At 48.7% G+C, this 13,789-nt stretch overlaps 1 protein-coding gene across 2 annotated transcripts in view; it reads right to left on the minus strand.

The window, feature by feature from the left end:
* Window positions 1-5,523: 5,523 nt before the first annotated feature.
* IL11RA (interleukin 11 receptor subunit alpha) overlaps window positions 5,524-13,789 on the minus strand; it is a 175,043-nt gene continuing 166,777 nt past the window's right edge. For both annotated transcript variants that reach the window (XM_069745850.1, XM_069745849.1), the window contains exons 11-12: window positions 11,769-11,848; window positions 5,524-11,356 (exon numbers count right to left, since the gene is read on the minus strand). In XM_069745850.1, coding sequence (XP_069601951.1) covers window positions 11,340-11,356; window positions 11,769-11,848 — 97 coding nt within the window. In that variant the 3' untranslated portion in view covers window positions 5,524-11,339. The remainder of the gene's footprint in view (window positions 11,357-11,768; window positions 11,849-13,789) is intronic.

A 13,789-nucleotide genomic window follows, 5' to 3' on the forward strand; every position in this document is an offset into this window, starting at 1 on the left:
ACATCATACTGTGTGTGAGGGGAATGTACTGTGGGGACATCATACTGTGTGGGGGAATGTACTGTGAGGACATCATACGGTGTATGGGGGGAATGTACTGTGAGGACAACATACTGTGTGGGGGGAATGTGCTGTGGGGACATCATACTGTGTGTGGGGGAATAAACTGTGAGGACATCATACTGTGTGTGGGGGAATGTACTGTGAGGACAACATACTGTGTGTGGGGAAATGTACTGTGAGGACATCATACTGTGTGTGGGGGAATGTACTGTGAGGACATCATAGTGAGTGTGGGGGAAGCAAACAAGGAGAAAATTTCTGTGTGGGTGCATATATTAAATATAAAGGACTTAGCAAGATTAGGTTACTGGCTTAGTGGAAATTTTAAAAAACTGCCACATCGTGCTGTGTCTTTTTTTCTTGATTTTCCTGGTTGGGAGGTTTGCAATAATGACATAAAATATAATATTACTCAAATGCAGTCAGCGCCATCAATTATAATCAAAGGTTTATTTTTACAAATAAAATTGTCTGCAGCTTTCTGGATACACAACAAGCAATAACTTGATATATACAGGAGACAAGGAGTTAATACACATTATAACGAGGGGCTCTCTACAATATAAGACAGCAAAGATATAATAAACAGAGGAACTGACACAATGTAACGATGATACGACCATCGATCCCTGAACTGACACAATGTAACGATGATACGACCTCCGATCCCAGAACTGACACAATGCAACGATGATACGACCTCCGATCCCAGAACTGTAAAAAGACATAAATCCATGCGACACATTCATTCCTGCACTGAGAGTGTCAAAGGTCATCATCAGTTTATATTCCCATATTCTTCTGTCTCTGAGATTTGAAGCTACCTTTTAATACAAGTAATTTCATGTCTATAATGTTACGATTGGGGAGACAAAAATGTATTGCCACAGGTAGATCCATTCTTTTTTCTCTTATTGTGTGGCGATGAGAATTCATTCTTGTTCTAAGCTTTTGCCCTGTCTCCCCCACATACAGACCCCCAGTTGGACGCTTAGAAATTTGTACTAAATGTCCAACTGGGGGTCTGTATGTGGGGGAGACAGGGCAAAAGCTTAGAACAAGAATGAATTCTCATCGCCACACAATAAGAGAAAAAAGAATGGATCTACCTGTGGCAATACATTTTTGTCTCCCCAATCACAACATTATGGACATGAAATTACTTGCATTAAAATGTAATTTCAAAATCTCAGAGAGACAGAAGAATATGGGAATATAAACTGATGACGACCTTTGACACTCTCCGTGCAGGAATGAATGTGTTGCATGGATTTATGTCTTTTTACATCAACTAAGGAACTAAGGAATTTGCCCCTCAGACCATGTGGGGTCATCACAACAGAACCAGACTGCAATCAGAGGACAATAAAACGTTCCTTATCTAAGAACTGGTCCAATATTTATGGACATAACTGTTTTTCACTCATGATAATTCTGCTTCATGTCACCTGTCTGCTTGTTTTTTTTCTGTGCTATGTTGTGCATAAATATGTGATTCTCCAGAATTTATTTTCGTCTATGCCTGATGAAGAGACCTGTGTTGTCTCGAAAGCTTGCAATTTGTTACCATCTTTTCAGTTAGCCATTAAAAGGTATCAACTACTGAGGACTCTCAATTCTAAATATTTTTCTATCTATTGGCTAACACGGTACCAAGATATATATCTTTCTTGTTTTCAATGGTGAGAGTGGAGTAACCTGCCGCCAGTATCTGGATGGAGTCCTCTATAAGACGCAGTTTGACTGGTTGATGCTCCAGAATAAAGTCCCTACTAGGACTGATGCCTGGAATATCTGGAACCTCCTCGCTGTCCCTCGTAGGAGGAGCCATTCACCCAAACCAATCACAGCCCACCCTCATTATCATATCACTGCTCCTAATGAAGGTGTAATTATTACATACATAAAGATGACCGCATCATATAAAAGAGCCATTAATGAGACACACACATACAGAAGAGCCAGGATCAGGAGATAGCTGGCAAACAGCTCATTATGGAGGAAGATATTCCCCTGTGCACAGAGACTTCCTGTTTGCCAATAGCATCACAGTGACCCTAGGACGAAAAAATGCCGAAAACAGAAACCACATATACAGTCACATAGAAAATAGGGGCATTGGCCCACATTTATTAACCCTCAATTGTCAGGACTCCGATGTGTAACCCCCGAGGTCCTGATGTTCTTCCTTTGGTGTTATAAATATCCAGACAGAAGCACCAGGATATGAGACGTAAGGATCGGACCTTATAATAACATGATCAATAAAAGTTCTGCTCATTAATCACAACCTATGTGACATCTAATGCCCCCGGGAACTTATGTTATTAGCATTCCATTATTGCCTACAGCTTAACTGACTGATCATAACTAGTAATTAGCACTGAGGAATCTGTGCAAACGAGCAAACTATGGAGTAAGGAATTCATAGGAGGAGGAATAGACACTTGCACAGGAGGAGACTGGAGGTCTGCAGGGGAGGAGACTGGAGACCTGAAGAGGGGAAGGAGACTGGAAAACTGCAGGGGAGGAGACTGGAGACCTGAAGAGGGGAAGGAGACTGGAGACCAGCAGAGGAGACTGGAGACCTGCAGGGGAGGAGACTGGAGACCTGAAGAGGGGAGGAGACTGGAGACCTGAAGGAGACTAGAGACCTGCAGGGGAGGAGACTGGAGACCTGAAGAGGGGAAGGAGACTGGAGACCAGCAGAGGAGACTGGAGACCTGCAGGGGAGGAGACTGGAGACCTGAAGAGGGGAGGAGACTGGAGACCTGAAGGAGACTAGAGACCTGCAGGGGAGGAGACTGGAGACCTGAAGAGGGGAAGGAGACTGGAGACCAGCAGAGGAGACTGGAGACCTGCAGGGGAGGAGACTGGAGACCTGAAGAGGGGAGGAGACTGGAGACCTGAAGGAGACTAGAGACCTGCAGGGGAGGAGACTGGAGACCTGAAGAGGGGAAGGAGACTGGAGACCAGCAGAGGAGACTGGAGACCTGCAGGGGAGGAGACTGGAGACCTGAAGAGGGGAGGAGACTGGAGACCTGAAGGAGACTAGAGACCTGCAGGGGAGGAGACTGGAGACCTGAAGAGGGGAAGGAGACTGGAGACCAGCAGGGGAGGAGACTGGAGACCTGAAGAGGGGAAGGAGACTGGAGACCAGCAGTGGAGGAGACTGGAGACCTGAAGAGGGGAAGGAGACTGGAGAACTGCAGGGGAGGAGACTGGAGACCTGAAGAGGGGAAGGAGACTGGAGACCAGCAGGGGAGGAGACTGGAGACCTGAAGAGGGGAAGGAGACTGGAGACCAGCAGAGGAGACTGGAGACCTGCAGGGGAGGAGACTGGAGACCTGAAGAGGGGAGGAGACTGGAGACCTGAAGGAGACTAGAGACCTGCAGGGGAGGAGACTGGAGACCAGCAGGGGAGGAGACTGGAGACCTGAAGAGGGGAAGGAGACTGGAGACCAGCAGGGGAGGAGACTGGAGACCTGAAGAGGGGAAGGAGACTGGAGACCAGCAGAGGAGACTGGAGACCTGCAGGGGAGGAGACTGGAGACCTGAAGAGGGGAGGAGACTGGAGACCTGAAGGAGACTAGAGACCTGCAGGGGAGGAGACTGGAGACCTGAAGAGGGGAAGGAGACTGGAGACCAGCAGGGGAGGAGACTGGAGACCTGAAGAGGGGAAGGAGACTGGAGACCAGCAGTGGAGGAGACTGGAGACCTGAAGAGGGGAAGGAGACTGGAGAACTGCAGGGGAGGAGACTGGAGACCTGAAGAGGGGAAGGAGACTGGAGACCTGCAAGGGAGGAGACTGGAGACCTGCAGGGAAGAAGGAGACTGGAGAACTGCAGGGGAGGAGACTGGAGATCTGAAGAGGGGAAGGAGACTGGAGACCTGCAAGGGAGGAGACTGGAGACCTGCAGGGGAGAAGGAGACTGGAGAACTGCAGGGGAGGAGACTGGAGATCTGAAGAGGGGAAGGAGACTAGAGACCTGCAGGGGAGGAGACTGGAGACCTGAAGAGGGGAAGGAGACTGGAGACCAGCAGGGGAGGAGACTGGAGACCTGAAGAGGGGAAGGAGACTGGAGACCAGCAGAGGAGACTGGAGACCTGCAGGGGAGGAGACTGGAGACCTGAAGAGGGGAGGAGACTGGAGACCTGAAGGAGACTAGAGACCTGCAGGGGAGGAGACAGGAGACCTGAAGAGGGGAAGGAGACTGGAGACCAGCAGGGAAGGAGACTGGAGACCTGAAGAGGGGAAGGAGACTGGAGACCAGCAGTGGAGGAGACTGGAGACCTGAAGAGGGGAAGGAGACTGGAGAACTGCAGAGGAGACTGGAGACCTGCAGGGGAGGAGACTGGAGACCTGAAGAGGGGAGGAGACTGGAGACCTGAAGGAGACTAGAGACCTGCAGGGGAGAAGACTGGAGACCTGAAGAGGGGAAGGAGACTGGAGACCAGCAGAGGAGACTGGAGACCTGCAGGGGAGGAGACTGGAGACCTGAAGAGGGGAGGAGACTGGAGACCTGAAGGAGACTAGAGACCTGCAGGGGAGGAGACCGGAGACCTGAAGAGGGGAAGGAGACTGGAGACCAGCAGGGGAGGAGACTGGAGACCTGAAGAGGGGAAGGAGACTGGAGACCAGCAGAGGAGACTGGAGACCTGCAGGGGAGGAGACTGGAGACCTGAAGAGGGGAGGAGACTGGAGACCTGAAGGAGACTAGAGACCTGCAGGGGAGGAGACTGGAGACCTGAAGAGGGGAAGGAGACTGGAGACCAGCAGGGGAGGAGACTGGAGACCTGAAGAGGGGAAGGAGACTGGAGACCAGCAGTGGAGGAGACTGGAGACCTGAAGAGGGGAAGGAGACTGGAGAACTGCAGGGGAGGAGACTGGAGACCTGAAGAGGGGAAGGAGACTGGAGACCTGCAAGGGAGGAGACTGGAGACCTGCAGGGGAGAAGGAGACTGGTGAACTGCAGGGGAGGAGACTGGAGATCTGAAGAGGGGAAGGAGACTGGAGACCTGCAGGGGAGGAGACTGGAGACCTGAAGAGGTGAAGGAGACTGGAGACCTGAAGAGGGGAAGGAGACTGGAGACCTGAAGAGGGGAAGGAGACTGGAGACCTGCAGGGGAGGAGACTGGAGACCTGAAGAGGGGAAGGAGACTGGAGACCTGCAGGGGAGGAGACTGGAGACCTGCAGGGGAGGAGACTGGAGACCTGCAGGGGAGGAGACTGGAGACCTGCAGGGGAGGAGACTGGAGACCTGAAGAGGGGAAGGAGACTGGAGACCTGCAGGGGAGGAGACTGGAGACCTGCAGGGGAGGAGACTGGAGACCTGCAGGGGAGGAGACTGGAGACCTGCAGGGGAGAAGCCTGGAGACCTGCAGGGGAGGAGACTGGAGACCTGCAGGGGAGGAGACTGGACACCTGCAGGGGAGGAGACTGCAGACCTGAAGAGGGGAAGGAGACTAGAAACCTGCAGGGGAGGAGACTGGAGATCTGCAGGGGGAAGGGAGACTGGAGACCTGAAGGAGACTAGAGACCTGCAGGGGAGGAGACTGGAGACCTGCAGGGGAGGAGACTGGAGACCTGCAGGGGAGGAGACTGGACACCTGCAGGGAGGAGACTGGAGACCTGAAGAGGGGAAGGAGACTAGAGACCTGAAGAGGGGAAGGAGACTAGAGACCTGAAGAGGGGAAGGGAGACTGGAGACCTGAAGGAGACTAGAGACCTGCAGGGGAGGAGACTGGAGACCTGCAGGGGAGGAGACTGGACACCTGCAGGGAGGAGACTGGACACCTGAAGAGGGGAAGGAGACTAGAGACCTGAAGAGGGGAAGGAGACTGGAGAACTGCAGGAGACTAGAGACCTGCAGGGGAGGAGACTGGAGACCTGCAGGAGACTAGAAACCTGCAGTAGAGGAGACTAGAGACCTGCAGGGGGAAGGGAGACTGGAGACCTGAAGGAGACTAGAGACCTGCAGGGGAGGAGACTGGACACCTGCAGGGGAGGAGACTGGACACCTGCAGGGGAGGAGACTGGAGACCTGAAGAGGGGAAGTAGACTGGAGAACTGCAGAGGAGGAGACTGGAGACGTGCAGGGGGAAGGAGACTGGAAACCTGCTGAGAAGGAGACTGGAGAGCCACAGGGGGAAGGGAGACTGGAGACATGCTGAGGAGGAAGAGACTGGAGACCTGCAGGGGAAGAAACTGGAGACGTTCACAGGGGAAGGAGACTGGAGACCTGCAGGGAAGGAGACTGGAGACCTGTAGGGGAGGAGACTAGAGACCTGTAGCGGAGGAGACTAGAGACCTGCAGGGGAGGAGACTAGAGACTTATAGGGGAGGAGACTAGAGACCTGCAGGAGAGGAGACTGGAGAACTGCAGGGGAGGAGACTAGAGACTTATAGGGGAGGAGACTAGAGACCTGTAGGGGAAGAGGCTAGAGACCTGTAGTTGAGAAGACTGGAGACCTGCAGTGGAGGAGATTAGAGACCTGCAGGGGAGGAGACTAGAGACCTGCAGGGGAAGAGGCTAGAGACCTGCAGGGGAGGAGACTAGAGACTTATAGGGGAGGAGACTAGAGACCTGTAGGGGAAGAGGCTAGAGACCTGTAGTTGAGGAGAGTGGAGACCTGCAGGGGAGGAGATTAGAGACCCGCAGGGGAGGAGACTGTAGACCTGCAGGGGAGGAGACTAGAGCCCTGCAGGGGAGGAGACTAGAGGCTTATAGGGGAGGAGACTAGAGACCTGTAGGGGAAGAGGCTAGAGACCTGTAGTTGAGAAGACTGGAGACCTGCAGGGGAGGAGATTAGAGACCTGCAGGGGAGGAGACTGTAGACCTGCAGGGGAGGAAACTAGAGACCTGCAGGGGAAGAGGCTAGAGACCTGTAGTTGAGGAGAGTGGAGACCTGCAGGGGAGGAGACTAGAGACCTGCAGGGGAGGAGACTAGAGACTTATAGGGGAGGAGACTAGAGACCTGTAGTTGAGGAGAGTGGAGACCTGCAGGGGAGGAGACTGTAGACCTGCAGGGGAGGAGACTAGAGACTTATAGGTGAGGAGACTAGAGACCTGTAGGGGAAGAGGCTAGAGACCTGTAGTTGAGGAGAGTGAAGACCTGCAGAGGAGGAGATTAGAGACCTGCAGGGGAGGAGACTAGAGACCTGCAGGGGAGGAGACTAGAGACCTGTAGGGGAAGAGGCTAGAGACCTGTAGTTGAGGAGAGTGGAGACCTGCAGGGGAGGAGATTAGAGACCTGCACGGGAGGAGACTAGAGACCTGCAGGGGAGGAGACTAGAGACTTATAGGGGAGGAGACTAGAGACTTATAGGGGAGGAGACTAGAGACCTGTAGTTGAGGAGAGTGGAGCCCTGCAGGGGAGGAGACTGTAGACCTGCAGGGGAGGAGACTAGAGACCTGCAGGGGAAGAGGCTAGAGACCTGTAGTTGAGGAGAGTGGAGACCTGCAGGGGAGGAGATTAGAGACCTGCAGGGGAGGAGACTAGAGCCCTGCAGGGGAGGAGACTAGAGACTTATAGGGGAGGAGACTAGAGACTTATAGGTGAGGAGACTAGAGACCTGTAGGGGAAGAGGCTAGAGACCTGTAGTTGAGGAGAGTGAAGACCTGCAGGGGAGGAGATTAGAGACCTGCAGGGGAGGAGACTAGAGACCTGCAGGGGAGGAGACTAGAGACTTATAGGGGAGGAGACTAGAGACCTGTAGGGGAAGAGGCTAGAGACCTGTAGTTGAGGAGAGTGGAGACCTGCAGGGGAGGAGATTAGAGACCTGCACGGGAGGAGACTAGAGACCTGCAGGGGAGGAGACTAGAGACTTATAGGGGAAGAGGCTAGAGACCTGTAGTTGAAAAGAGTGGAGACCTGCAGGGGAGGAGACTGTAGACCTGCAGGGGAGGAGACTAGAGATCTGCAGGGGAAGAGGCTAGAGACCTGTAGTTGAGGAGAGTGGAGACCTGCAGGGGAGGAGATTAGAGACCTGCACGGGAGGAGACTAGAGACCTGCAGGGGAGGAGACTAGAGACTTATAGGGGAAGAGGCTAGAGACCTGTAGTTGAGGAGAGTGGAGACCTGCAGGGGAGGAGACTGTAGACCTGCAGGGGAGGAGACTAGAGATCTGCAGGGGAAGAGGCTAGAGACCTGTAGTTGAGGAGAGTGGAGACCTGCAGGGGAGGAGATTAGAGACCTGCACGGGAGGAGACTAGAGACCTGCAGGGGAGGAGACTAGAGACTTATAGGGGAAGAGGCTAGAGACCTGTAGTTGAGGAGAGTGGAGACCTGCAGGGGAGGAGACTGTAGACCTGCAGGGGAGGAGACTAGAGATCTGCAGGGGAAGAGGCTAGAGACCTGTAGTTGAGGAGAGTGGAGACCTGCAGGGGAGGAGATTAGAGACCTTCAGGGGAGGAGAGTAGAGACCTGCAGGGGAGGAGACTAGAGACTTATAGGGGAGGAGACTAGAGACTTATAGGTGAGGAGACTAGAGACCTGTAGGGGAAGAGGCTAGAGACCTGTAGTTGAGGAGAGTGGAGACCTGCAGGGGAGGAGACTGTAGACCTGCAGGGGAGGAGACTAGAGATCTGCAGGGGAAGAGGCTAGAGACCTGTAGTTGAGGAGAGTGGAGACCTGCAGGGGAGGAGATTAGAGACCTGCAGGGGAGGAGACTAGAGACCTGCAGGGGAGGAGACTAGAGACTTATAGGGGAGGAGACTAGAGACCTGTAGGGGAAGAGGCTAGAGACCTGTAGTTGAGGAGAGTGGAGACCTGCAGGGGAGGAGATTAGAGACCTGCACGGGAGGAGACGAGAGACCTGCAGGGGAGGAGACTAGAGACTTATAGGTGAGGAGACTAGAGACCTGTAGGGGAAGAGGCTAGAGACCTGTAGTTGAGGAGAGTGGAGACCTGCAGGGGAGGAGATTAGAGACCTGCAGGGGAGGAGACTAGAGACCTGCAGGGGAGGAGACTACAGACTTATAGGGGAGGAGACTAGAGACCTGTAGGGGAAGAGGCTAGAGACCTGTAGTTGAGGGGAGTGGAGACCTGCAGGGGAGATTAGAGACCTGCACGGGAGGAGACTAGAGACTTATAGGGGAGGAGACTAGAGACCTGCAGGGGAGGAGGCTAGAGACTTATAGGGGAGGAGAATAGAGACCTGCAGGGGAGGAGGCTAGAAACCTGCAGGGGAGGAGACATAGTGATAAGTCTTCCCCAGAAGCGGAGGTCGGATTTATAGTGAGTGGAAAAGTAAGAGATCAAATACAATATGAACTGTTCTGTGTCACAAAATGGTTTCTATATATACACAATACCCAAATATATACATATTCTTTCCAGCAACATCTCTGCTCAACTATGGAAGAATAAAGGTGGTGAATCCAATCACATAACATGGCGAAGATCAGATCGCATGCAACAGTCACTCACTACAGCCAGACAAGACCATGGAGGCCACTCCAGTCAATCACCTTCAAGGAGATCAGCGATGACAGTCACACAAGAGAGGGTGAGAGAGTCAATACAGGGAGACAAGACCATGGAGGTCACTCCAGTCAATCAACTGCGAGGGGATCAGCGATGACAGTCACACAAGAGAGTGAGAGAGAGTCATTACAGGGATACAAGACCATGGAGGTCACTCCAGTCAATCAACTGCGAGGGGATCAGAGACTGCAGTCACAGGAGACAGAGCTAGAACAAAGTCACAGGACTATAGTGTCAATCAATATGAAGGAAATCAGGGCAGTCACAGTGAACTGCTAAAGCCATGAAAGTCTGTTTAGGTCAGTCTTGTCACTCAACAAAGAGATTAGGTCACTCTTGGGAAAACACAGTCAGAACAGCTAGACAAAATCACGGAGGTCAACCAGGAACACAACCTGGAAAGATTACGCAAGACAGCACCCGGAGGTCAACATGAAGAACATTAGAACAGTTGTGTGCGATACAGAAGGTTGGTGCAGCCAGAAGACATCATGAAGGTCAATCCACAATTGAGCACAAATCAATAGCAAGTGTTGTCAGATAGAACCTAATTATGATTGTGTGATGTGAGTGTGGATCCACCTGGATCAGATTCGAGTCCGGGTGGAGGATCTGTCCCAATTCCTTTTCTATACAAAGTCATAGAGAAGAGAAGGTTGGTTTGGCCAGACAAGAATAAGGAGGTCAATTCTGTCACTGCATAGATGAATTAAATTATGAGACCGATGGTTGGTGGGACCAGACAAGACCATGGAGGACCAGCCAGTCAAACGATGAGGAAAAAAATCAGGACAGCTGAAATTAGTCAAAGCAGTCACAATAGTACAACCATAGATGTAGAGTAGATATTGGCAGAGCCAACCATTGTCGGTGGGACCAGCCACCGGTGTAATGTCTATGGCCAGCCACAGGCATAGAAACATCTGCAAAGTAACAGAAGGATCAGCCAAGGAACATCTCATGTCTGCAGCCGAATACAGGAGATACTAGAGTCGGGCGAGGCCGAGGTCCAGGGTAGAGACACCAACATAACAGATGTAATGGGGACAGTCACTGTACAGGACATTACCGCTATTATACAACATGGGGAGCTTACAGAAACCAATGCCGTGAACATGGAGAAGATCAGAGAAGTGTCCAGGGGTCTCACCCCGCCACCCATGAACTATGATGGGTGATATCTACATGGCAGTGAATTGCTGTCCCTGGAACGTGGCGTGCAGCCCTCACACCGGTAGCATGCATGTGCTGAGTGAGGACCGGCGGCTCCTGGACATATTTAGCTTCATGAACTGCTTCGCTAGCGCTCGGATATGAACATATAGAGCAACATAGGAAAATTGTGCTGAACTGTCAAATGCCACGATGTATGGTGTGATCCTATAGTCTGTGCAGGCGGCGTGGAGCGATCGTCCGGTGAAGAAAGGTCTATGTGATAGCAGCAAAATATAGTGTTCAATGAACTCCAGCCTGATCACAGCGGCCAGAAGGGGGCGCCTCGCTCAGGATAACACCGGGTGGTCTCTGGAGAGTTTATCAAGACCCGGCTGCATCTGAAGAAGAGGGGCCACTGTAGTGCATGTTGTGATCCCCTGCCATGCAGTGTCGCATCCTGGCAGGAGATCCTTGTCTGCCCCCGGTGGACAATCCTTGTACTGCAGCTCCTTCATTCTGGCAAAAGTCACCGTTGTCAGCGCATTTTTGTTGCGATATTTTACAGAAGAGCTGAAAACACTTGACGGCTCGTCCACATCAGCACGGGACTGAATTCCAGCTTTTCAAGGCGATTACAAAACCTGGTTCTCTGTAGAGAAGGAAACGCAAAGTCTTAAACTTTCTTAATAATAATAATCTTTATTTTTATATAGCGCTAACATATTCCGCAGCGCTTTACAGTTTTGCACACATTATCTTCCGCAATACAACACAAAAATGATGCTCAATACACTGATGTCACTGACATAAAGTGGAGCAAACATATAACCTGCAGCTCCGTGAACGCAGAACAGGAACAGAAGTCACCACCGTCCACATCATACTGATGTCTCTTATGGACGTGGACTATAAAGTGTCCCTGATATTGACGGATGCCAGGATCCATCTCCTTCTAGCTCCTCCCCAATGTACATGACCCAAATCACCCCAAATAAGCGAAAATATCACCTACAACATACGAGAGAGACACCGCGGATCCATGAGCCACTGACAACACTTACTGGGCAGAGTCTTCAGGTGTATGGCCGTCAGGAAGTTGGTCTTTATCCCTCCGTCTTTTACCGTCCTCCCAACTCTTACCCTTTACAGCAAAAAGACAAGACATTAGGAAACTTGTCAAAACCATGATCAAAGTAATCTTATAAAATCCACTGGTGTAAAAAACTCATTAAACACAATATGTAATAGAATATAACTACTATAATACTGCTCATATGTACAAGAATATAACTACTATACTACTGTCCCCTATGTACAAGAATATAACTACTATAATACTGCTCCTATGTACAAGAATATAACTACTATAATACTGCACCCTATGTACAAGAATATAACTACTATAATACTGCCCCTATGTACAAGAATATAACTACTATAATACTGCTACTATGTACAAGAATATAACTACTATAATACTGCCCCTATATACAAGAATATAACTACTATAATACTGCCCCTATGTACAAGAATATAACTACTATAATACTGCTCCTATGTACAAGAATATAACTACTATAATACTGCCCCTATATACAAGAATATAACTACTATAATACTGCCCCTATGTACAAGAATATAACTACTATAATACTGCTCCTATGTACAAGAATATAACTACTATACTACTGTCCCCTATGTACAAGAATATAACTACTATAATACTGCTCCTATGTACAAGAATATATCTACTATAATACTGCTCCTATGTACAAGAATATATCTACTATAATACTGCTCCTATGTACAAGAATATACTACTATAATACTGCCTCCTATGTACAAGAATACAACAACTATAATACTGCTCCTATGTACAAGAATACAACAACTATAATACTGCTCCTATGTACAAGAATATAATACTATAATACTGACCCTATGTACAAGAATATAACTACTATAATGCTGCCCCTATGTACAAGAATATAACTACTATAATACTGCTCCTATGTACAAGAATATAACTACTATAATACTGCCCCTATGTACAAGAATATAACTACTATAATACTGCTCCTATGTACAAGAATATAACTACTATAATACTGCTCCTATGTACAAGAATATAACTATAATACTGCTCCTATGTACAAGAATATAACTACTATAATACTGCTCATATGTACAAGAATATAACTACTATAATACTGCTCCTATGTACAAGAATATAACTACTATAATACTGCTCATATGTACAAGAATATAACTACTATAATACTGCTCCTATGTACAAGAATATAACTACTATAATACTGCTCCTATGTACAAGAATATAACTACTATAATACTGCTCCTATGTACAAGAATATAACTACTATAATACTGCTCCTATGCACAAGAATATAACTATTATAATACTGCTCCTATGTACAAGAATATAACTACTATAATACTGCCCCTATGTACAAGAATATAACTACTATAATACTGCCCCTATGTACAACAATATAACTACTATAATACTGCCCACTATGTACAAGAATATAACTACTATAATACTGCCCCTATGTACAAGAATATAACTACTATAATACTGCTCCTATGTACAAGAATATAACTACTATAATACTTCCCCTATGTACAAGAATATAACTACTATAATACTGCTCCTATGTACAAGAATATAACTACTATAATACTGCTCCTATGTACAAGAATATAACTACTATAATACTACTCCTATGTACAAGAATATAACTACTATAATACTGCTCCTATGTACAAGAATATAACTACTATAATACTGCTCATATGTACAAGAATATAACTATTATAATACTGCTCCTATGTACAAGAATATAACTACTATAATACTGCCCCTATGTACAAGAATATAACTACTATAATACTGCCCACTATGTACAAGAATATAACTACTATAATACTGCCCACTATGTACAAGAATATAACTACTATAATACTGCCTCTATGTACAAGAATATAACTACTATAATACTGCTCCTATGTACAAGAATATAACTACTATAATACTGCCCCTATGTACAAGAATATAACTACT

Source organism: Ranitomeya imitator, chromosome 1, assembly GCF_032444005.1.
Source record: "Ranitomeya imitator isolate aRanImi1 chromosome 1, aRanImi1.pri, whole genome shotgun sequence".
In the NCBI taxonomy this organism is placed as follows: Eukaryota; Metazoa; Chordata; class Amphibia; order Anura; family Dendrobatidae; genus Ranitomeya; species Ranitomeya imitator.